Consider the following 26,109-nt stretch of genomic DNA (forward strand, 5'->3'; position numbering starts at 1 on the left):
TTAGATGGCTCTGGATTGCTGGTGGGAACTGTGGAGCCACATCTTCAAAGCAGGAGTAAAAATCAGAACAGAGCCTGTAATTGACACTATCAGAAAGAGCCACAGAAAGATTCGGTCCAGAACTTGGGCTACGAATTTCCAGTCTTGTACCACCTGCAAAAGAGAAAACGATGCCTTCGATTCAAGCTGCAGGGCAACTGTTCTGAATTCATTTCAAGGGATTGAAAAAGAGTAATATTCAGATGTACAGCACTTCAGTTTTCAAAATGCACCGAACACATCCCCTGCAGCGTAGGCTCAGATTCTCCCCGTGACTTTACTAGCCTGTGAACACTTTCGACATTGAAGATGTGAAATAGAAACAACGGAATCATGTATGAATTTGTAAACAATACTGATCAAAATGGGAAAACCCTGATTTTTACACACATAAAAAGCTAGTATCTCTTCCTGATACTACATAAGAAATGAATCACAAACTTATAAATTAAGCATTTTCATGGCCTAATATAACAAGCCTTCTCATCTTCCACTCTGCATGTGGGTTTGGCTGCCACATCTCTGGAATGCTGGGAAACTGCCGGGGAGGAGAAGTGATCAAGCCAGGACAGCAATCCGTAAGGGAGAGGGGAGACCGGGTCTCTTTGGAGGAAGGGAAGTTGAGGCACAGTGGGCAATACACTGTAAGAACAAGGTCAGAGCAGGAACAAAGTGAGAGGTGTGAAGGACAGGGGCCAGTTCTCTTCCGAAGGAAAAGAAATGTCCTGTTTCTATTATATGGGGGTTTTATAAAGATGGAACCTAACAGGAGTTCTAGAAGGGACACAGGTATTGATGTGGAACCTAAATGCATTCTGCACACACAGACGTTTAGGAGTAAAACTTTGGGGAAGAACACAAAGAAGACACATTGAAATGTTTAAAGTGCCAACCTGAAGTAGTGGGATTATTAATGATTTTAATTTTCTTGTTTATACTTTTTGTATTTTCCAAATTCCTTACCCTGATAAGACGTTACTTTTATAATTTTTTAAAAGGCTCTCTGAATCTTTGAATTAGAATTTTTAAAGGATGTAAAGAAACAACAACAAACAGCCCTAAGAAGAGCCAAAATGTTTGTTCTATAGCAGCATTTTCCCTAATGCTTTAAAAATGTTTTTCAGTGGATTAAAAACACAACAAATAGTAAGAGAGAATATACTAGGTAGTGTCTAGATAAAATATAGAAGGATATTTCTTTAAAAAAAATTCTTTCAGCATATGATGTGATGAGCACTGGGTGTTATATGCAACTGATGAATTATTGAACACTACATCTGAAACTAATGATGTACTCTATGTTGGCTAATTAAATTAAATTAATTAACTAATTAAAAATTCTTTCATAGGGGCGCCTGGGTGGGTCAGACGGTTAAGCGTCTGCCTTCAGCTCGGGTCATGATCCCAGGGTCCTAGGATCGAGCCCCGCATCGGGCTCCCTGCTCCACCGGGAGCCTGCTTCTCCCTCTCCCTCTGTCTGCTGCTTCCCCTGCTTGTACGCTCTCTCTCTGTCAAAAATAATAAAATCTTAAAAAAAAAATTCTTTCATAATTTTGTTTATGGGATCAGGCTCTTGGCACTAATTTTCACTGATTTTAGAGTAAAGTAATTGAACGCTGTAAATTGGCCTATAACTTGTTTTAAGCAGCAGGTACGATCTCAATCTACGACTGTCTTGGGTCTGAAATCCACACTTCCGCTACACTTTTTTTTTTAATCTGTAAGCTAAATAACTATGCCCTTTTCCCTCACCAAAATATCTGTTGGAACACTATATTTTTATATTAATCCCAAAATCTAATTGTTTTTTTATTTCCAAATACTACAGATAGAAATAACCATCATTGATTAAAAATGAGAGATACATTACCAGAGACCAGGATAACCAACTTGAAATGTAGAATTAAATTATTTTAAATAGAATCAAGTCTCATTATAAGGAATGGTGCTTAATCTGCACTTGCTTCACTTTTGCTCCTTCTGTTTCTGTGAACTACTTCCTAAAAATCCATACTAAAATTCTTTCTTATCTCAGGGCTTGCTTAACATTTTACACATGAAAAGCAGATAGCTAATAGTGTCACATTTAAACAATGACAGCATTTTGCTGTAAAGAGATATGAGAACGTTGGTTTTACACGCTTCGGTGGACGTGTTGGGATGAACACCAGTGCACTCACCTGGTTGATGAAATGCTGCTTCTTCACGTGCCTTGAAATGTATCTGATGGAATCAGCTGCCTTTTCCAAGAAAGCAACAAGAACTGTTTCTCCATCACTCACCTGTCTTTGTTTCCTTTTTTCTAGAGCTTTACCTTTCACTACTGGTTGACTCTCATCTTTATCTGGGAAAGAGTAGCGATCCACGTGGTCCTTCATACAAAGCAATGTAGGAAGCTTTTGCAGAAAGAGTCTCTTCACCCAGGGGGCCATGGGGTGGTAAGTGGAAGAGGACCTGTGGTGAACGTTAATCACGAAAACTGTCACAATAATCGACAGGGTCACGAAAATCATAATGAACAACAGGTACTCCCCAATGAGAGGAATGACTTTGGAGGAAGAGGGGATTATTTCCTCAATGACTAAGAGAAACACCGTCAGGGAAACCAGCACCGAGGTGGACAGGGACAGCTTTTCCCCTTCGTCGGAAGGGAGATAGAACACGAGCACCGTCAGGAAAGACAGCCCCAGGCAGGGGATGATCAGGAAGAGGGTGTAGAAGAGGGGCAGGCGGCGCAGGACGAACGAGTAAGTGATGAACGGATAGGAGTAGACGCCGTCTCTCCTGTTGCCCTTCATCCCTTTTGCATTGAGTATCTCCCATTCTCCGTTATCGAAGAAGTCCTTCCTATCAACATTTTCATCGATCAGAACGAGGTCAACCATGGTTCCATCGTAAGTCCACGACCCGAACTTCATGGAGCAGTTCTGCCGGTCGAATGGGAAAAACGTGACGTCCATGGTGCACGAGCTTTTGTAGCTGGCGGGGGGCGTCCAAATGACGGTGCCGTTGGATCTCACGATGACTTTGGTCATGAGGGAGCCTTCGAAACGGCCATCAGCACTGTGGTAAAAGAGTCGAACACTGATGACTTGGGTCTTTGCCCACCCCTGCCTCTACTGTTTGCCCTTATTACTTTCCTACCACAGAGTCAAACATTATTTCAGAAAGAAATGGTTCTCCTCTTACTCAAAGTTGTACATTTCTCTTAATTCTTTGCCAAAGTCAGGCTTTTCCATCTCTGGTCCTAATCTGACCAGGGGGTATTTCTTCTGGGATACTTACTTTTCAAAGAGAACTATGTCGGGAAGCCAGAGAGATTCCGATGGAACTTTAATTGAACGAATTCCACCGTGTTCATCAGGATCCCAGCGTAATTTGTGGTCTGTCCATTCCTGCATCAGACGAGCGTACTGTAATTTTATGCTGAAAGGTCAGTGCATTAGACTTGGAATCTTCACGTTTATGTTCATTTACTGATCAAGGGTTTTCTTTAAAAAGGGAAATCCATGCATTTTAGATCTTATGACCTTACCTGTGGCTCACCACACTTCTCAGGATGCAGGTTGAGCCAGTCCGGCCTCTGAGCTTGCCCAGGCCCACACAGCCATCCTACCTGGGATTTCCAAAATTGCCATATATCTGCCTCCCAGTGAAGAGTCTCAGCAACAAACACCACTGATTTGTGACCTATTTTTTTCAGCCTATTTTCTCTTAAGAAGCAAAAGAAAAGCAATGATAGATCTAACTCAGTTTATTCTAGAACAGTTGGTCCAATAATATTTTAATGATAATGGGTACGAACAATTTTGAATATCACTCCAGAGTCTTGAACAAACATCCACCCACTATGTTAATATGAAACATCCAGTATCCACTGACTGGTCTTGATGACATTATAACTTTAATCCAATGAAAAAATATTTTCCAAGAATTTCCTTTTAAGTTCTAATCTGAATTTATTTTGTGACCACCCAATTACAGTTTTAAATTATATTCCTAATATTGTTAGCCTCCAGATACTTACGTATTTTTCCTCATAATAGAATGAAATCATTTAGCATGTTTTACAGGGGCTAATGGACCCAGATTAACAAACCTGACCACTAATTGATTGGATTATGAAGGTCAAGAGGATGATATATAGTTGATCCAATTACAGCAGAAGTGGACTTTCTTAAAAAGATTTGGGTCCAGAATCTTATGAAATCTGACCTGAAAATTAAATTCTTCTATCCCACTGTCCCTCATGTAGACAGCTGAGTAATGATGTAGGATAATATTAAATGACATTTCAGAAAGTTTGAAGGGTGTGCGCAATGCAAGCCTTCCTGTCATTAAAAAATCAGGAGTCAGCAGATGAGTAACTTCACTAGATGGTAAAGTATTAAAATATGCATGATGCCTGAAAAAGTATAAGACCGTACACCCCAGATGAGATGTTGTCTATCCTAGACAATATCTGTGAGGTTTGATCCTTGAAAAACAAATTGAAAAGGAAATGGGTCATTAAAAAGCTACAATCTAAAGGATAAAAGATTGCATGGCTAGTTATGGAAAAGCATGCATGTGAAGATTGACAGTTTAAGAGCCCAAACTAATAAAGTATTTACCATGTTTACTTGGTACTCACAGGCTTCTCTCCTCCTCCTCCTCTGCCCATTTTGAAAAGCAAATATATTTTCCTTCCTATGAATAATTTGTCTCCTGCTAAGGAGACTTGTACTACCAGCAGCAGGTCTGAATCTCAGAAATGTTAAAAGGAAGTCAGAATAGCACCTTTTGTTTGTTTCACTTTCACTTCATTTACTTTCTAAAAATTGACATACAATAAAATTCACTCTTTGTGTATGGTTCTATATGCAAACAGTTGTATAATCACTAACATTGTCAAGATACAAGAACAACGTTGTTGCCCAAAAAGTTTTCCTTGTGCTGCTCCTTTGTAACCAACTCCTCCCATCCCCCACCCCTTTGGCAACCAGGATCTACTTTCTGATCCTATAATGTTGCCTTTGGTCATATAAATAGAATTGATCGCAGGGTAGAGAGTCTTTTGATCTTGATTTCTTTTACTTACCATAATGCATTTTAGATTCTTCTATATTAGTGATTTTTTCATTTTTATTAGTGAGTAGTATTCCCTTGTATGAATATACCACAGTTTATTTATCCATTCTCCAGGTAGGATATTTGGATTCTTCCAGTTTTTAATGATTACAAATAAAACCATTATAAACATTTTCTGCAGCTTTTTGAGTGAAAAGCATTCTTTTCTTCTCTTGGATAAATAACCAGGAGTGGGATGGCTGGACAATATCATAAGTGTATGTTCAACTTTATATGAAACTGCCAAACTGTGTCCCCGAGTGTCTGTCTCATTTTCCATTCCCACTAGCAATGTATGAGAGTTCCAGTTCTTTAGCGTCTTCTCCAGTACTTGGTATTGTCTTATTTTTTATTTTAATTATAAGAGTTGGGACTTGGTATCTCATTACGGTTTCTAATATGCGTTTTCCTAATGACTAATGATGTTGAGCATCTCTTCATGTGCTTATTTGCCACCCATACATCTTATTCGGTGAAGTGGCTGTTAAATCTTTTGCGTATTTTTTAATCAAACTGTTTGTTTTATTACTGAGTTTTTAGACTTCTTTACATATTCTGGATAAAAGCCCTTCGTCAAATACTTGATTTGCAAATAGTTTCCCACAGTCTGTGGTTTCTTAATTCTCTAAACAATGTCTTTAACAAGACGGAAGTTCTACACTCGGCTGAAGTTTATTTTACCATTTTTATCTTTTAGGAATTATGTCATATCTAAGAAATATTTGCCTAACTCAAGGTCACAAAGATTTTCTCCCATGTTTTCTTTTAGAGATTTTATAGTTTTGGGTTGTACATTTAGATCTAAAATCCATTTTGAGTTAATTTTTTAATTACGGTGTGAATATGGGTTGAGTTTTTTGGGTTTTGTCGCATATGGATGTCGGATCATTCCTGCACCTTTTGTTGAAAAGACTAAACATTCTCCATTGAATTACCCATACATGTTTGTCAAAAATCAACTAACCGTAAACTGTGTGGGTCTATTTATGGGCTCTTTGTTCTGTTTCATTAATCTGTGTCCCTCCTTTCCCCAGTACCACACTCTCTTAACCTTCATCACTTTCTAGTAAATTTTGAAATCCCGTAATGTGAGTCCTCCAACTGTATTCTCCTTTTCCAAATCATTTCGGCTATTCTAGTTCCTTTGCTTTTCTGTATAAATTTTTAAGTCAGTTTGTTGCTATCCACAAGAAGAATCCTTCTGAAATTTTAATTGTGATTGCCTCAAATCTATAGGTTGGTTTGGGGAGAACTGACATCATAATATTGAGATTTCTGACCCAGGAAAATCATTTCTCGATCCATGTATTTAGGTCTTTGATGTTTTTTAATCAGTGTTTTGTAGTTTCAGCTTATAGACCATGCACATATTTAGTTAGATTTATACCTAAGTATTTCTTGTTTTTTTTTTTAAAGATTTTATTTATTTATTTGACAGAGAGAGACACAGCGAGAGAGGGAACACAAGCAGGGGGAGTGGGAGAGGGAGAAGCAGGCTCCCCACCGAGCAGGGAGCCCGATGCGGGGCTCGATCCCAGGACCCTGGGATCATGACCCAAGCTGAAGGCAGATGCTTAACCACTGAGCCACCCAGGTGCCCCCCCTTTTTTTAAAAGATTTTATTTATTTATTTGACAGAGAGAGACACAGCGAGAGAGGGATCCTGTTGTTTTAATGTTATTGTAAATGGTACTTTGAAATTAAGGAAAAAAATCCAATTGTTCATTGCTAGAATATAAATAAATTTGATTTTTGTATATTGACCTTGTGTATATCCTGTGAACTTATTTAAGCTCATTTAATTTTAGAAGCTTTTTTGATAGATTTTCTACATAGACAATTACATCATTTACAAATAAAAAATTCTATTTCTTTTCTTCCAATCCGAATGCCTTTTATTGTTTTTTTCTTTTCCTCTTGCTTTAAGTCACTGGCTAGATCTTTAGTATGACATTAAATAGGAGTGGGAGAGTAGATATCCTCGCATTGTTCCTGATGTGGGTTGGAAAGCATTTGGTTATTCACCATTAAGTATTATGTTAGCTGTTGGTTTTCATAAATGCCCTTTATTTGATTAAGGAAGATTCTTCCTGGGGCGCCTGGGTGACTCAGTTGGTTAAGCATCTGCCTTTGGCTCAGGTCACAAACCCGGGGTCCTGGGATCCAGCCCCACGTCGGGCTCCCTGCTCAGCGGGGAGCCTGCTTCTCCCTTTCCTACTCTCCCTGCTTGTGTCCCCCCTCAAATAAATAAATAAGATCTTAAAAAAAAAAAAAAGGAGTGTCTTCTTATTTCTAGTTTGCTGAGTTTTTTTTTAAGTTTATTTATTTATGTAGAGAGATAGCGAAAGAGAAAGAGCGTGAGCGGGGTGGGGGGGGGGGCAGGGGAAGGGCAGAGGGAGAGGGAAAAGGAGAGAATACCAAGCAGACTCCCCATCCAGTGTGGAGCCCTATGCTGGTCTGGATCCCACGACCCTGAGATCACGACCTGAGCCGAAATCAAGAGTTGGACGCTCAACAACTGAGTCACCCAGACTCCCTGAGATTTTTTTCTTAATCACGAATGGATCCTGATTTGTATAAAAAGCTTTTCAGCTTCTATAGAGACGATTACATGATTATTCTTTAATCTCTTAATAAGATGAATTTTATTGATTGATTTTTTCTTTTTCTTTTTAAGTAGGCTGCACACCCAACATGGGGCTTGAACTCAAGATCCCGAGATCGAGAGTCACATGCTCTACCGACTGAGCCAGCTAGGTACCCCTACACTGATTGATTTTCAAATGTTGAACCAGCCTTGCATTCTTGGGATCCACCCCACATAGTCTTGATGTATTACAGTTTTATATAATACTTTTTCTTCTTATACACGGAAAAATAGGTAGACTGCTGCCTTTCAAAAATAAGGATGCACTGGCAAGGAGGGTGTTGCTCTAACCATTTTCCTGATGTTTGAATTCAAATAAAAACACAGTGAGGTTTCCTTGAGAAAAGATTAAGACAGTGAAATAGGTGACATGTACCTTTGTGCTTTTGCTACTGAAGCATTTTTAAAACAATATTTGTTGGTGTAGATGTAAAAAATACATTCCAATAATTCACCAGATACCTAACGCAAGTCTGGGTTAATTACAAGAGAGGAAACAACCCATATATTTCCCTCTTAGCAGTGGGAATACTTTTCTTTGGGAATGTTTATATGATTATTTTATACAACTGTAGCATACATGAAAAACCTACTATTTTGTAGCTATGCTGATAATAAGATAAAAATAGTAAATATAAAAGTTACTGAGTGCTGATGATGTGCCAGGCATTGGCTTAAGTGCTTTATATTTATTAATGCTAATTTCTTCAATAACCTACAAATGACCTATTATTAGTGTTATACTAGATGAGGCACCTGTGGCTCCGAGGGTTCCAGTGACTTGTCCCAGGCCACACAGCTGGTCAGCAGAGAAAACAGGATCAAGTCTGCTGCATATGACTGTGTATGCCTGGCATCACAACTCCAGGAGGTGCCTTCCACATTGACTAGGATGTGAAGGGTGCCCCCTGGAGGTGTACCATGGTACATTGAAAGCCACACCTTGCACTCTTTCCCCTCTTCCCATGCTACCTTACAGTGGAAGAACCTGTGGCTTGAAATTCTTCATAACGTCAACTGTTTGATCAGGCTATCTATGGCTCCCCTCTCAACGATGTTTCCAGCGCTGAGCGCTATAAGGCTTACTGACTGTACTCAGGCTAAAAAAGTAGCTTATTCCATCTTTTCCTCTGTTAAAAAAAGAAAATGAAGACAATAACTACAGAAAATCTGTTTGGTCTTAATGGTGAAATATCTGTCCAAAAGTGGAGGAATTACACAATAAGCATGTTACACTGTGTCCAAGTTCATGGACAAAGAAGGGGACAGAAATTATGGGATGAAGATGAACTGTTAATAACAGGAGCCTTCGTCTGACTTCCACTTAGGCAAGGCTTCGTTGGAGAAGGACGTGGCATGTCAAGAGCTCTTTATAGAAAGAGGAGAAAAATGAATTCAGAAATAAAGTGGACACATACTGCCTGTTGCCTCAAGTTCACCTGCCTTTCTCCTGGTAAGAGCACCCCAGTTTCCTCTTGGGGAACCCCCTTACTGCACTGTCACCCACCAGCTGTGGGTGGATCTGGCTCTTCCTTCTGCCCCGGAAGTGGGGCTGCACCTCATACCTGCCCACTGTGATCTTCAGAGATAGCAGGTAAACAAATGGGAAACAGCGAGATAGCATGAAACTTCTGGAACCACTGGAAAAGAGGCTGGCCATTCTCTCTCCTGCTGAACTTGAGCACAGGAAGCACTTTGAGGCTGAAGCTGATACAGCCACCTTGCTGACACCAGAGGCGGGCTAAGATGAGAATGGGATCACCCAGAGGACGAGGAGCCCAGAGACACACAGAGGGAACACCGTCCCTGGGAATATTGCTTGAGCCCCTGGATCAAGCTGCATTTAACGCTGGCCTTGTCCCTGGACTTTCCAGGCTGTGTAAGCCAATACATTCTATTTTTGCTGAAGCCTGTCTGGGTTGGGTTCTCTGTCATGTGCAACTAAAAGGTTCTCAGCTGATCCTGGGAGAATCTGAGCAGCTCTCCGGCCAGCAGGCAGGCAGTGAGCCCTGGGGCAGACACAGACTCGGACAGGTTGGCTGGAACTGCGCTGTTATGAGCTGGCTCTGTCTTGAGTGGACAACGTTGGTGAGCTCAGCCACAGAGTCCAATCTCACACTTCCTCCATCTGGAAGGTAAAGATTGCTGCGAACAAAACCTATGGTCAGAGTGTCAGGGTGAGGATTCAGAGCCCCCATCCTCTAGCTTGCTAAGGAGCTCTGAGACCTTCTGGTTACTTCCTGTTCTCCCTGAAACCCTAGGGGCATCTGGAGACTAATCTCCTGTTTCTCCCTTTTTCAAGTAAGAGATTAGAAATAATATCCTGTGTTCATATAGCATGTTCCAGCCAAGATTCTCAAAGCTCTTTACAAACCTCAGCTCTACCTTGAAGCAGTTCCAGGGTGGAGAGCTGTGTCATTGCAGGAAATGGGAGAGCATAGGATATGTCAGGGCCAAAGAGCAAAGTTAATCTGTGACTAAGAAAAAAAAATGGAAAAATAGGTTTCTTAATTCTGAAAAGTGCAATTTCAAATCCATATCACATATATTCCCTTAAAATTGTCTTTTCTTACATACGTTATCTGAAATACCACTCTTAAATATCTAGCTATTAACCAGAACCACATTTCTTTTAAACCTAAATCAAAGACTTTTTTACTACAAAAAAATTCTCCTAATTATTCTTAGTTTAATACTAAGACCAAAAGATAGTAAGGAATAAGTAGTGCCTTGATTTGTAGCCTCTGGGGCATCCCCGGGATCTTCAGTTATCTTAAAATCAAGTGTAAAATTCTTTATTTTTTTTTTAAGATTTTATTTATTTATTTGAGAGGGAGAGAGAGAGAGAGAGCACACGAGCAGGGGAGGGAGAAGCAGGCTCCCCTGCTAAGCAGGGAGCCCGACGCAGGGCTCGAGCCCAGAACCCAAGATCATGACCTGAGCTGAAGGCAGACGCTTAACTGACTGAGCCACCCAGGCACCCTCAAGTGTGAAATTCTTTTTTTTTTTTTTAAAGATTTTATTTATTTATTTGACAGAGAGAGACACAGTGAGAGGAGGAACACAAGCAGGGGGAGTGGGAGAGGGAGAAGCAGGCTTCCCGCTGAGCAGGGAAGCCGATGTGGGGCTTGATCCCAGGACCCTGGGATCATGACCTGAGCCGAAGGCAGACGCTTAACGACTGAGCCACCCGGGTGCCCTCAAGTGTGAAATTCTTAAAACAAGTTAATGTTCATACATTTTAATCTTAAAGGCAACAACATGACATATGACATGTCTCATATTCCCATTATAACCATGAGTTGTCAGGGCCAAGAAATGGGATTTGTCATTAAGGATGAAAAAGCCTCCAAAGGTGGCGGCAGGAAATGACATTGATTGAGTCCCCACTACTCGCCAGATGAGGTACCAGTTGCATTCACACACATGATCGCATTTCACCTGTTAACACTGTGAGCTAGGCATCGCCTCTATTTTATAGATGAAGAGACTGAGAGTCCGAGAGGCAAAACGACTTGCCCAAGTTTACGTAGCAGGAGTTCTGATTCCTAACTCCTAATTCCTGCTCAATTCTCACTCAGCATCCACCAACCTGGCCTCCTGTGCTAAGGTCCAAGTTTGGCTGGGAGAAGAAAGGAAACTAAGATGTTGAGTAAAGGTCGGAGATACATTCACAGACTTGCAGGTGCCATTTTGCAGGTTGTGGAAGGTAATTAGACTTCAGGAAGATCCCCCAGACCTTCACAGCAAGGCTGAGCCTTCCATGGCAGGTTTGTTTCTGCTTTCCCCTCTGAGACCAGCGCCAGGGATCTAGCCTCTGAGGCCTGCATATGTTTGCTGAACTTTTTGTTGGTCTAAAACGGGAATCAGCTGTTGGAGAAACAAGGCTACTTTGAGATATTGGCCTTGGCAGACATTCAGGCAGTTTTATTTTCCTTGGGAAAATGAAGGGGGCAGGACAGCAAAGTGCTCTCAGCTACAGTGAAGCCGGATCACTCAGAATCTTACTGTCTTATTGGTGTTTACACCCGATGGTCCAGCATCTTACGCAGTGCCTGGTGCATAGTAGGTGCTCAGTAAATGCTTGTTGAGTGAGTAATTTTGACATCTGTTGTCTTAGTGATTACTCACATGATCGCGTCTAGGCCAAGGGTTCAACCCTTTATCACTAAAGAAAAGGTGGTTTCATTTCCCATTTGCCTTTAAGGTGCTTGCGATGCAGTTGAATATGATGGAGCAGAATCTGAGTGGCGAGCCATTAAGTACTTTCTCACGTAGTTTTAGTGAGTCAGTGTTAATAATCTATTTATGATTTATAGGGTTTTGATTACTTTCTGGAAGTAGGAAGGAGGAAGACAAATGAGTTTCCAAAATAAAATCAATAAAATAAAAATAGCTCCACACAGAGGACTTTCTCAGGATGTCACTAAATTTGTGCTTGATAAAGGTCTTTGGTTAAGAGGATGGAGGAAGAACGTCTAAATATACCAGAGGGGAACTATGGAAATAGAGGATAAGACAGAAGAATTGGAATTAAATACCAAGCATCTCAGTTGTGGAAACTACATGGAACATGTTTTTGTTTTAAGTACGAAGCATTTTATTCTCTCTGTGATATGAATCAGGGAGCATTTTTCAGTGTCCAGAAAAGAACGGGGGTTTATCGTTTCTGTCTTTATTCTGACTGAGGCATACACGGGTGGCTGGGGAGAGTTTCCCGTAGGTTTGTTCTGGCATGAGAACTTTGGGAAGTTATGCGATTGGGAAGAGTATACAGGGCTTCACAACTTCTCTACCTTTTTGACTTGCAGAACTTCTATTGATCCTGTAAGACCTAACTTAAATATCCCCTCCCTTGGAAGCGTTCCCTGCTTTTCTCCCTGTCTCATTGTCATTTTTATAGTGACACGGTACTCATGCAGATTTTCCTTATGGTGTTTATCATATGACAGTCATTATTTTCTACACAAGTGACACTCTATCCTCTCCTTGAAGGCAGGGCTGTATTTTACTCTTCATATACCCGGGATCTAGCAGAGTGGCTGATACTTAGCAGGCTCTCCATAAACCCCATGGAATGAATGGAAGATGGAGTGAATCCTTACTTCATTCTCTCCTAAATGCCTTTCTAGACCATCAGATGTCCCAGAGGCTGAGGCACCAAAACCTTAGAAGACAAGGACTAGGAAGGAACTAGTCTCCACAGGGACAGCACTGAGCGGAGCACTGGACATCTTCCATCCGCTCCTTTGTCCAAGGCAACGGAAGGATTTCTTCACGTGAGCCCGACTTCAGTTAACAGTGCCCAACCTTGGACATGTCACTCCAATTCTCCAACGCTCAGTTTTCTCATCTGCGAAGTGGGGATCCTAATAGAACCTACCTCATAAGGTGGCTGTGAGAATGAACTGAGTTCATTCCTATGACACACCCACGCAGAGCACCTCAACCCCTAGTACATGCTCAATAACTCTTAGGTGTTATTATTAGCTACTCTAAAACTGAGATGTGTATAAAACACCCATGGTTTTTAACATCAATTTTATCTTGTTTTTAGCATCTCTTTTCTTTTAGCCTTCGCCTTTCTTTTAGCTTTGTAGTTTTAAAAAGCTAGGGGCACCTGGCTGGCTCAGTCAGTGGAACATGGATCATCTTGATCTCGGGGTTATGGGTTTGAGCCCTGTGTTGGGTGTAGAGATTACTTAAAAATAAAATCTTAGAAAGAAATGAAAAGATACATATACATCATATGATGGAGCTCAAACGCCTCCTATTCCATGCAGCCTTCCCTGACTGCCACCATAATAACAGAATCATCTTTCTTTTTTTGCTTCCACATTCTTTGTGTCCTGTGCTTGCTTCAGCAGCACATACACCTCCTTGTTTGTGCCATAACATAGCATGTGTTGACTAATATTTATCATGATATTTGCACTCCAAATCCAATCTGTGTGGGCAGAATAGCTTTGATAGCATTCTCTGTGGTTCTATGAAATGTACAGAGGTTTCTCCTACTTTGGCTCTTCCAGTGCTTTAGAAGCAGGGCTTGATGGTTAGTGCAGAGACTGGATATGGCAGAGAAGGCCCTAACTGGGGAGACCCGGATTCTAGCCAGATGAATTCCTGGGCCCTTCTGTCTCTGTAACCTGGGGTAGTGTGATACCTGCTGTGAGAATTCAGAGTGTTGAGAAATGTAAATGAGAGAAGAGAGATGACAACGCTTTCCAAAGGAAAGTCTGTTATTCTCTGGCTAATATAAAAAAGACAAGAGATAACAAGTGCTGGCGAGGATGTGGAGAAAAAGTAACCCTCGTGCACTGTGGGTGGGAATGCAAACTGATGTAGCCAATGTGGAAAACAGCATGGAGGTTCCTTGAAATATTAAAAATAGAGCTACCATATGATCAGTAATACCACTGCTGGGTATTTCCCTAAAGAAAATGAAAACACTAATTTAAAAAGATACATGTACCCCTATGCTTATTGCAGCATTATTTACAAGGGCCACGATATGGAAGCGACCCAAATATCCATTGATAAATGAATGGATAAAGAAGATGTGGTATATATATATATACAATGGAATATTACTCAGCCATAAAAAAGAATGAGATCTTGGCATTTGCGACAACATGGATGGACCTAGAGGGTATTACACTAAGTGAGACAAATCAGACAGAGAAAGACAAATAACATGATTTCACCTATATGTGGAATCTAAAAAACAAAACAAATGAACAAACAAAGAGGCAGGAACAGATCCAGATAAAGAGAACAAAGTGATGGTTGCCTGAGGGGAGGTTGGAGGGGGGTGGGCAAAATGGGTGAAGAGAGGTATAGACTTTCAGTTCTGGAATGAAGAAGTCACAGCATAGGGAATGTAGTCAATGGTATTGGAATAGCATGTATGGCAACCGATGGGAGGGACACTTGTGGTGAGCACAGCATAAGGTATGGACTTGTTAGATCACCATGTTGTACACCTGAAAACTAACGTAACATTGTGTGCCGACCAGACTTAAACGAAAAAAAAGTCTATTATTATCCTCATTACTTCTAAAAAATGGGAACCTAAGTCATCAGTCTGGCTTTTCCAAGCATCAGCTTGCCCCATCCCTATGGATTTCTCTTGCTCTGTTTTGGGTTCTGGAGATGTTTAGGTTTCGACTCTGGCTTGACCTGGAGGCATTCACCAGGCCATGGTGATTCTGGTGGCAAAACTTTGCTGGAAGTCACTTCCCCAGTTGTAGTTAAGGTCTGAGGAGCTGTGACTTCTCGATCACTTCTACTGAAATGACCTCATGTTTTCTAAATCTCAGGCAAAGTGAAAAGTACCAAATAGTAAAGGCCAGGAGTCTCCAGACCACTGTTTTATGTGAGAGATTAATAAAAGCTTAATCTCAAGGAGCAGTGTGTGTGAAGCAGTGAGAGGTTTTTTGTTTTATTTTTGTTAACTTCCTAAACCCATTCGCACTTTAAGAGAAAAGTTTTTATTCTCTCCCCTGTAAGCTCAAATACAGCACTTCTTACTGATTTTCATTAACTCAAAATACTTCTGAATTCCACTGTCTCTAAGTTGGAAAAGTGGGATACATCACTGAGGAAGGAGATGGGTATACAGAAAAATATGTTTATTTGAATTGTATTTTTCTTATTATTTTCTTTTCTTTCTTTTGCTTATTATTTTCTCCTGGACATCTTTATTTGCAAGTAAAATAATACACAGATCTATTTCATAACTTGCTAACATACCTACCAATTAAGGAATCAGAGGAATAGAGGGTAGTAAAAATGATAATAATTCTGTAACTCTGACCAAAGTTTTTGGATGGGACAAATATGACAGAAAGGAAGCCCAGGGAATCTCCCTACGATCTTGGTCCACTGTTCCTATAAACCCTTAGCAGTACTGAACAATGTCTCCTGAACCTGAATAGTAATTAACTTATTTCAATATAAACGAACAAAAATATTATGTATGTATGTTAAAATTCAGTGAGATATTAAAGATTCCTCATCGGGAAGATTTTAAGTCTATGGGAGATTAGGCAATATCTGGACATTCAGGAGAAAACAAGTAATTGCTGACGATAACAACAACAAGGAAAAACAAACAAGGGGACCAAAATCTCATCTCCTATCAAAGAAGTGTCAATATTTTCTCCTTTCCATCACACAGGCAAAATTGGGCTTTGAAAGATAGTTATTTCCTGAACATTCTAGGACAAGCTCCTCTGAACGGGCGTCTCGGTTTTAGGAAACAGGCTCCAGTCGAGCTAAAAGCAATCATCTAAGCAGAGAGCTGAACCCATTCAAAATGCCTTTTTAGTTATACCAGGAAAACATATATTCCTTGTTTTGGGCTTCACTTTGTTCTGAAACTGATGATGAGAGGCCTTCTGTCCTCCCTGTTTTCTCTTTCTAGGGAGGAACGGGAAACACTAGGGGCGGATTCCTCCCACGGAGGACCAGTGGGGATGAGGGAGAATTTAGGATTGATGATTGTCTGCTCCAGTTGTGGTACCCTAGTGGGGGGAAAGTGGCACTCTGGAGCTTTCCCCCTTTCTCCAAGTAGCCAGGGAGCAGCACCCAGGCCTGGGTGTCAGAGAGTCCCCTCCAGGCATGCCTCTGAGCTTCCAGAAGCTGCTCTCCACCTCCCGCAAAAGAAAATTAAATAATAAACCCTTCCCAACCATTCCCAAATATCTCCCCGAGGAACCCAATATGCTCTGTAAAATAATTGTTTTTCAAATGGGTGTCTTTCTAAACAGAAAAGCATGGAAATAATTAGGTTAGCAGATCTAATGCCTGGATTGACAGTTACCTGTTTGAGCCACACATTTGTTGTCATTAGCTGATTCTTTTCATCCTAAGAAAGTGACAATTAGGAAGATGTAAATTCAAATTAAGTGAAGTTGTCTTTTACAATTTTTTTCTTTTGTCAGAAAGACCTCTCTGACACATACATTTGAGGCATTCAAAGTGTAAAGGATTCTCAATTTAAGCACAGTTAAATGGCATGGGATCCTAAAATATTACACATATTTTGCTTAAAATAAAAAATAATAATTAAAGCAAGTAGCAGTTAATTGTGGTGATACTTATCTAAAATTGCATAGCCCAGAAAGCATGGTAAGGTGGCAATGTAGGATGAACATTAGCTAAATCAGAGATTGGTTTTGCATGATTTTCTAGAAGGATTCCTTGGGCATCGAGTTAGCTGGGGTGGGTGAGTGTGCCAGTGGTGGGGCAGGGGATTGGGGCAATATGGGGGGATTGTTCTGGAACTTTGTGGAGCACAGCAGGATGACTTTGCAGAATGGGCTTGTTAAAGTTCACTGATTTCCTGGGATCGCAATCATGGCAGAAGTGGGAGCCAAACAGGAACATTAGCAGAGAATGCTAAGGTATGGGTGGGGCCAGGGGAATTTGCGGGGTCCTGGGGGAATTCAGGAGGGTGATGGGGTTGCCAGGCACTGGGGTGCCAGCACCATCTGCCTTCTCTCCCTGCCAGCACCCCTGGCAGCCCTCACCCAATCCGCAGTCAGGGTGACACCGAATCAGCCAGGGGGACACTGACGAGCCCTCGGCTCGGTTCTGCCTTCTCTTCCAGCCCTTGCTTCTCCCTGGGTGCTCGTCCTGGTGCTCAGCAAACCCGCCAGGGGCGATGCCTGTCCTAGCCACCACATCCGCCCCCCAGCCAAAGGTCCCACACAAATAGTGCTGCAATGAAAATTTACTCCGTGACACTTCTCATTCCTTCCTCGGGTCATTTCACTGGCCTCTTGGGGCAGATTTTCTCTCACAGTAAGCTATTTTTAAAATGGAAATGGCAGACATGGGGAAAGAAAACAAAATAAAATCTTAGACTCACAAACAGGTTAAGAAATGCATGTTCTTTTCAGCTTTGTGCCAAGGATTACTCACCACATCTACGAGCTGAGATATTTTCAATCCGAAATATACTTTTATGGTGTCATTAGAATTTAATACAGGGCGAACCCATTTCTGATAACCTTGGAATAAGTGTCTGAGGAGGGCATCTTCACTTTCAGCTATTGAGCTGAATCCTGCAGCGGCTGTAAGAATCATGAGGGAAACCCGAATTAATGGGAAAGGCGTAATGGCTGGTTTAGCATCCTACAGCCTGAACCTTCATAAAGTCTACACGGCCTAGTGCAGCAAAGGCAGCTTTGAGTGTACAAGGGTTCTCGAACCATTCTCCATGCCCACAACACACGGCTGAAAGCAGACTCTATGCTTTACCCAGAGCTTCGCGCTCCCGCGGGATTTTCCCACCGTGAGGTCAGCACTTTGATGGACAATGACAAATTCACAACACATTGTGGCAAGGGACATATGTGTGTGTGTTAGCGGTCTAAACATCCCTCCTCACACTTTATCCCCCTGGTGGTACTTTATCCTGCATCGGAGCCCTTGCACATATTATATGTGTCTTTGTTTATTGTCTGTCTGCCCCCTGGGAAAATGGCGCTCCCAGAAACCTTCCTGACCACCGCCTCCCAGCTCTGTGGGGTCTGGCACATCGTGGCCCCTGAGCCAACACTTGTGTAGCAAGGCAGTGAGCTACTTGGGTTTTGTTTGCCGAGTGGTGTTTGGAGAGTTTGGGCCAGAGCTGAATTGCTCGGGAGAAGAGAGGCAGGGAGGCCACAGCGGTGCCCCCTCGGCCTTCCCCTGTGCGAGCAGCCCTCCCATAAGGAGAATATTGTTTCATGGGCACCATGGCAACGACTGCTGGTTCCCTGCTCAACAGCCCATTTGCCCTTTCTTTTTCAGTAACAGATGCTAAATTTATTCAGGATTGCATGGTGCCAGCTTAAAATGTTCCCTTCTCAGGCTCCCTCACAGCTAGGGATGGCCATGTGACCTACGCATCGGCGCCTTCAGATACAAACAGAAGCCAGTGGGTGACGTTTGTAGGAAATATTGTTGAAGAGGACAGACTCGGTCCGACCTGCACCTTTCACCTTTCATCTTTCGCCCTTTGCTCTCTATCCTTCCGGCCTGGAGCTGGAACACGGTATCTAGGGATTTGGCCCCGCAGGTACCTCACACAGCCTGATGAAAACTCCACACCTAAGAAAGACAGACGGAGCCTGGGTCCCTGAGAGCACTGTAGGGCCACCAACCAGCCCAGGCCTGCCTGCCTCCAAATCTTTTGGTGTGTGAGAAAAGCAACCCTCTTTGTTAGAGCCATTGTTACCCGCATCTGAGTGCGGTCCTAGCACCAGAGTTCTGCCCTTCCCCGACAGCCCATGTTCCAGTTCAGGCCAGTGAGAACTAATTACTTATGACACCATCTCACAATGGATGGGATGCTCCAGGAGGGCTGAGAACAACTGCATAATGTCTGAACTAACACATGCGTGCGCGTGCACGCACACACACACACACACACACACACACACAGACTTCTTAGCTTGGACAACCCTGCCATTATAATTCTGGACTTGAGAGGGGAATCCTGAGAACAGAAACTGTACTTTTGAGTTTCCTTTCCTGGCAGGACAATTTGACTGTCAGTTTGCAGGAAGGTGGAGTTGCCCATTGGGAGGGATCTCTAAAATGATGACCTTGACAATCCCCAGCACTTGCCGCCTTCAAAGCTACACCCTCTGTGAGAATGGCTGGATCCCTGCTCTTTGCTGGGCTCCAAAGGGAAATAAGCAGATCTGTTCTTTCAGGGACCTTTGTATGTTTTACCCACTTCGGCCAATGTCAGAAGGTGAGCTGCTGTCTGAATCGAGAAACAAAAAAGGTAAATCTGCACAGGCTGTTTTGGACTGAATATTTGTGTCCCTTCAAATCCCTGTGTTGAAGCCCTCCCCCTCTCCCCCCTGGTGTGACTATCTTTGGAGATAGAACCTATAAGGACATAATTTAGGCTAAATGAAGTCATCAGTGTGGGGCCCTAATCCAATCAACCTGGTGTCCTTAGAAGAAGTGGAGGAGACACGAAAGAGCTCTCTCTCCATGCAGGCATGAGGAAAAGCCAGGGGAAGACACTGCCAGAAGGCCGCGGTTTCCAAGCCAGGAAGAGAGTTCTACCAGAAACCGAACTTGCTGACACCTTGATCATGGACTTCTAGGTTGCAGAATTGTGGGAAAATAAATTTCTGGTAAGCCACACAGTCTGTGGTGTGTTGCTATGGCAGCCCGAGCTGTCTAAGACGGCACAAATCTGTATTGACCAAAACAGATCTGACCAAAAAAAAAAGGCCAAAGGTTCAATGCTTTCTGCTCAACATCTTCAACCTGTCTCAGCTTCCCCAAATAAAAGCTGAAGTCATTGATGTTATTGGAACAGATGCAGAGATGCCCTAGAAATGTCTCTGGTTTGTCCTTCCTGTAAAATAGAACATGATAAGAAAGGGAAAGTGCTCCCACTGTTGATTCTTTGAGGCTAGGGCCTCAGTAAATACTCGATGATGTTTGGTGAATGAACCAAATGCAAAGAAGCTCTAACAGCACTTTCCATGCACAGGGAAGGAGGCGGAGTGAGCTCGGCTCACTGCTCCAGAGGGTGTAGAATCACAGATGTTATCAAGATTTCCAGGACAAGTGGCCTCTGTTTTAAGGAATAAATGGATTCCTGAAATGTGTGTAAACCAAATATTTGCAAATGGACTTGTATTTTAAACAAATTTGACAAGACTGACATTCTAAGATATATCTCAGCAATACATGGACAAGTTGGGAAGCTGATGTCAGAAGATGAGTGACTCCCTGAGTGGGTGCTTACATTTCCCAAAGTCAGCTTCTGGATGGGGAGGGATGAGAGGGCATTTGTATTCATAAATAATTTCAGCATGAAAGAGGAAGGACAAGTGAAATGATGAAGTGAAGGCAGTGGAGCTGGAAAGGACTTCTGAGATGATCTAAGCCCCTCCTTTTACAGATGTAGATCCTGGGGTGCAGAGAGAGGGAGTGACTTACCCAGGGTCAACCCAGCTAATACATGGTGGGTGTGGTTTTCTGACTCCCAGGTTGTCGATCTTTCCATCAGCTCATCCTTGGAGGATCGAGGAGGCAAAAAGACTGTTCCCTATGCTGTGGTCTCCTTACTTTATGGCCACATAAAAACTTTCAACAATTCATGTCTATGGACACGTATTTATTGTTTTTGCTTTTTTTGTTGCTGTGTTGTTGTTAGCATTGTATTTACCAAAAATACTTCACTGTTGTTGAAAGCAATCTATCGCCAGGAAGAATGATATTCTAAAACCAGGTCACAGATAATGTTTGGTGATAGGAAGATGCTCAACACTGGTGATGGTGTCCCATAATCCTACTCAGTCTCCCTCTGCTGCAGTTGAGCTTGGCCCTGGGCACCTCTTGGTTGGGCACTGTGGGCACACTCCTTGGAGGGGGACACCCAATGCTTTATAGTAGGAGCAATCCTGCTTCAGACTTGACCATGGTCTCCTCACATCTCCTTGCATTAAGTCCTGCTTTGCAACCCCCGTCCCCCCCCAACACACACATAGTCTAATGCACATCTCCAGAGGATGTGTGCTGGCTGTTAAAGCTTGTCACCATTGCTCCCCTAAATCCCAATTCTCCCCCTTTCTTCTCTCCCTCTCTCTACTTAATCTTTGTCTTATTTTTTTCTTTGTCAAAATATTTCTCTTGGGACTACATAAGCAACTCCGCAGGTGGAGGACAAGAAGAGGGAGAACCAGAGGGAGAGCACATACAAGCGATCAGACAGATGGAGAGCTCTCTGCCTGATTCTAGTAATTTCCTCCATGTGGAACTCAGGCTGGGAAAGTGCTCTAGGAGGGCACTCTGCTCTTGGCTCTGGATGCTGAGTCTCTTGCCAAATTCGTTATTGTTAAAACGAGAATCCAACAAATATTTATTTAACATTGAGAACCACTGGACTCAGATTTAGAGACATGAGTTCTGGTCTTGTTTCCAAGCGATCTTAATTAAGCAAGGCATTTAACCTCTCCCAGTAAAAATAGAATGTGGATGATTGGTAAGCCCTTACCAACTCACACACCCTATGCTTCCAGGATTTCATGCCCATGAAACAGCCATAAAATGTGATCTATTATGCCCAATATTTGCTATTCTGAAGACACAAAAAAGAGGTAATGTTTAAGATGTACCATTGATTGGAGAACTTTACTCCTGGCTGCCATTTACTGTAACAGAGGAGACATCAGGTAACGTAACTAACACTATGAAGGGATTAGACAGGACCCAGGAGGAGTTAAGACTCTCTCAACCCCTGTAAGTGGGGTCATGAGAGATTGGATGAGGTACCCATACCAGCTTCAGACAAAGAATTTTTTCTTTGGAACCTACAACTTGAACTTCTGGCCTCTTTATTCTTCTTGACCATGTTTCCTTTCCTTTCTTCAGGCTCTCAGACATTCTGCTCTCTCCTCACCCAATTATCAAAACCCACTTTCTGCGGAATTTTGACAAGTTCATGCACGCTGAGGTATAAATAACTGATAAGACTTAACTGATGACAACTCACATGCTTATTTATGGTTTTATTGAAGACAACATCATTGTTTATCCTTAGCTAAGAGAGTAAAGAAGTAATTGAAGATTTCTAAACCTCAGCAAACATGGTTGGGAGAGACACATTTTTTTGTTTAGACACCTTTTGGTATATTTTGGTTTTGTCCTTCCATTATCACCACCTTGTCAAAAAAAAAATCATACCACAAATATGTTACCTCTGCTGTCAACACACAGAACTAGGCCTCGGGGTGAAATAAATAATAAATATTGGATGGATCCTTGCTAGCGTGAGAGTTTATTCGAATGACTTTGTTTTCTCCCTCTTGCATCCCCCATGCTGGAATCGTTCCTAAGATACAGTAGATCCTCAGTAAATATTTATTGAATGAGTAAATACATGTCATCGTGCGGTAAGAGTGATGGGAAGATGAGTAAGATACAGTCCCTTTTTCTGGGAGCAGACCCAAACACACAAAGCATGAATTTGCAACACAAAAAATGTCACATGGCCAGACACAATCATCCTTTCCACCAAAGCCAGAAATCTAAAAATGAGGGGTTGCCCCTTGTAATTTGGAAAAGGTAGTTCTGGGTAACAAAAAGAAACTATTTCCTTTGCAAGGAGTAGCAAAGTTAAAGAACTTAAGGAAAGGTGGTACAGATCTGCAAACAGAAATAGACTCCAAGGGATCTAGAAATGTTCACAAATGCGAGAGTGACTACAGGTTATTGATTTATTATAGATCTGTGACAGATGTACCCAGCACAGTATACATTCCCAAACCCTTGCCCTACTTGATAGAGAATGAGTACCAGGCTCCCTTCCATTCCCAATTTTCTTATGTAACCATTACTATGCAAGGAAGGGGGTACACAGGTGAATGGAGAGGGTTTATGCAACCACTCCTGCGAGTGAGATGATTTCCCTGGGCAAAAGATAGTAAGAATCAATTATTTCATAGTAAATGGAACAGTAAATAAAGGCAGAAAAACATTAGACTTGTGGATATTAATTGTATGCTAAAACACACAGAAGTTGATTACCATTTTTATGATTGACAAATTTCATTTCAGACTCCAGAGATCAAATTTAGTGATATTTGAAAGTGGGTCCGATGCCCTCGGTACTTAGAAAGGACTCATTTTGAGTCCTCAGTATGAAGAAAGGCTACGTTTTTAAAGATATGATACTGTTCAGGTGTGTGTGCCTAGATTTGAAATCTAGAATTTATTAAATCTAGGATTTATTTCAGGACTTGGGCGAATCTCACTCGGTGCCCCTGGTTCCCCATCTGAAAGGAGCAATAGTCAAACATGGCAAAATTCCTAGTGAGAAATAAATGCAAACTGCTAATGGGACAGCCATCTGGCCCCTGTCTCTAAATGGTTTCCACTGTGATGGGAAGGGCTTTGTGTTCTTAAGTTACATAAAAAGTGAAGTGTTTCCCAAACCCAGAGAGCTGGCAGGTGCAAATGACCATTTCCCCCTAAACTTTGCAGTTATTTTCTCCCTCTTTCCATTTCTCTTTTGGCTGTCTGTCCATCTCTCTCTCCCTCTCTCCTTTTTTTGCCCTCTTTCTTTATTAAGAATTCTCCAAATTTCAGGTGGATAATAGTCACAGAAAACTCACACATGTTCATAGACATGTAATGTCTATTTTTGTTTAATTGTGATATACAAACACATTAAATATACCTACACACAAATTTATTAAAGTTTGTATGTAAGTCTATAGAATATATTGGATACAATTAAGTACCTACACACAGATATAATGATTATTAGTAGACATGATATAAAAATGTTGACAGAGTAAATTTCTGTGCCAAATATTTTAACGATTCTGAGAAGCATTCAGTGCATTCAGTAACATTTTTCCTCCTTTTATATCTTCCTACCAAGTTCATGATTCAAAAGGAATAGCCCAGAAAAATGACAATGGCATAAATCTGATGGAATCCATAGGTATGATTTCTTTAGCAACATGCAGATTTCCTAGAATTACTCATTACAGCCACATCCTAAAGGTTATCCTAAAGATACCTATACCTTACATTTTATAATTCTAACATTATCAACACCATATTTCTGCCTCCCTTGCTTAAATCATTCTACAATGATGAAGTTTTAATTTACTTTAACTTGAGCTTACCTGAAGGAGTGACACCAAGGACGATGAACACGAGGAGAAAGACTGCCAGTCTCATGATGTCAGTGTAGGAAAGATAACCCCTTCCTTTTAAACAGTACAGTATTTCCATCAGAAAGGGAGGTTTTGAAAAGAAAATGCAGTGGTTCAAAATCCGAAGCGGAACCCAAGGGGAGAGTAGACACCTGAAGTGGGATAAGAGAGTCTCAAACCACCTCACATCAGTGTGATGTTTCTTCAACCACACTTCATTGATTTCCACTCAGCTGTCAGATTGTGTAAGTTGAAAACATAGCTCTGGGTCCTAACTCCTGACTTATTAATTTGCTCTCTCACAAAGAGATGCAGGGCAGAAGGGAAAGGATGAAGCTAGACAACTTCTGAATGCCCTGCAGTATTTTTCTCCCGGGTGGAGGTCTGATAATGCCACCCTTGCTCTGATTCACCTTCTTCACAGTGGATCAGATTTTCATCGAAGTCAGTGCGTGTTCCTCATAAATGCAAATCTAAAGAATGAACGAGTGTAAGTGAAGGCTGGATACAGGAGAGGGCCAGGTGGGAACAGGCACATGGATGGGGACTGAGCGCTGGAGCGACATGCTCCAGGGCACTGAGGAGCTCCACCTGGGCAACACTGACTCCATCTTTGGTCCTCCATCTGGGGCCATCTTAGATAACTATCCTGTGACCACACACGCCCTGCCCTTCACTCCATAAAATCTGGGGATTAAGGTCTGGATAGCTGCAGAGAATAGGCCGAGAGTAGGGGTGGAGAATTACTGTGTAGTGCCCTGGATGGTTGGGCCATTCGCCCGTCTGATTGTCCGTCAGTAAGTGAGACTGAACAAAACTCTGTGTAAACGGTGTTTTGTTTCTCAGTACTAAAGCGCCTTCTCAGTCTGGAGGATACATTACTGACCCTCCTCCCCCTTTTAACACTGTCTTAATCCAATTTAAAATTCGCTTGATGTTATCTTATTGGGCTCCCACTATGTGCCATCAACAATTTTCAAGCACCATGCGCTGCTCAGTAAGGTACCAATATATAATCAAAACAGCCCTGGCTGAGGAGGCGGGACTCTGCCCCCTCTTCATGCCCACCTCTCTGATCCTCTCTGAGAACCCCCAAGGATGGGGCTGTGTTCTTTTATCTCTGTATCTCCACTTTCTCTCCTGTGCCTATCACATGAAATGCTTAAGAGTGTTGCTTGGAAGAAAGGAGGAAGGAAACAATCAGACATTGATTTCCTATGCATCTGGATCGTGTTCTGGGCCTGCTGTGAATTTACAACTGTATCAGGAATAAATTAACCACTAACCCAGAGGTGCAGGATGTATCACCTTTCTTTATTTCAATAAATCAAATAAAATGAAGCTTGCCGTTCCACAGAGCAAGCAGAAAAATCAGTCTGAATCCTCCTGCCTGGGGTAGCACGAGACCTGGGAAGGCTTCTGTGGTGCCCACAATACAGGGCAGGCCCTGTAGGCTCCAGTCCATCTTGACCACAGCAGATGGATCAGTGGCCAGCCCACATGGTCCTTTGGAAGTGGCACTTGTGCTACCCTTTGCTTGGTTGAATGCCCAGGATTCTGCGAGGACTGGAAGTCTGGGTGATAGAATGCCCCCCTTTCTGAGCGTCCACAGAGCCATTGCCTCCTGAG

General features: G+C 42.1%; 1 protein-coding gene across 1 annotated transcript; it reads right to left on the reverse strand.

The window, feature by feature from the left end:
- Nucleotides 1-24,505, reverse strand: CHRNB3 (cholinergic receptor nicotinic beta 3 subunit). Its single transcript, XM_032413215.1, has 6 exons — nt 24,451-24,505; nt 17,723-17,874; nt 16,620-16,664; nt 3,325-3,434; nt 2,220-3,102; nt 1-153 (listed from the first exon to the last, which is right to left on the reverse strand). Exons 1-6 carry the CDS (start codon nt 24,503-24,505, stop codon nt 1-3), a joined length of 1,398 nt encoding a protein of 465 aa, XP_032269106.1.
- Nucleotides 24,506-26,109: the final 1,604 nt, after the last annotated feature.

Source organism: Phoca vitulina, unplaced genomic scaffold (assembly GCF_004348235.1).
Source record: "Phoca vitulina isolate PV1807 unplaced genomic scaffold, GSC_HSeal_1.0 scaffold15, whole genome shotgun sequence".
Taxonomy (NCBI): Eukaryota; Metazoa; Chordata; class Mammalia; order Carnivora; family Phocidae; genus Phoca; species Phoca vitulina.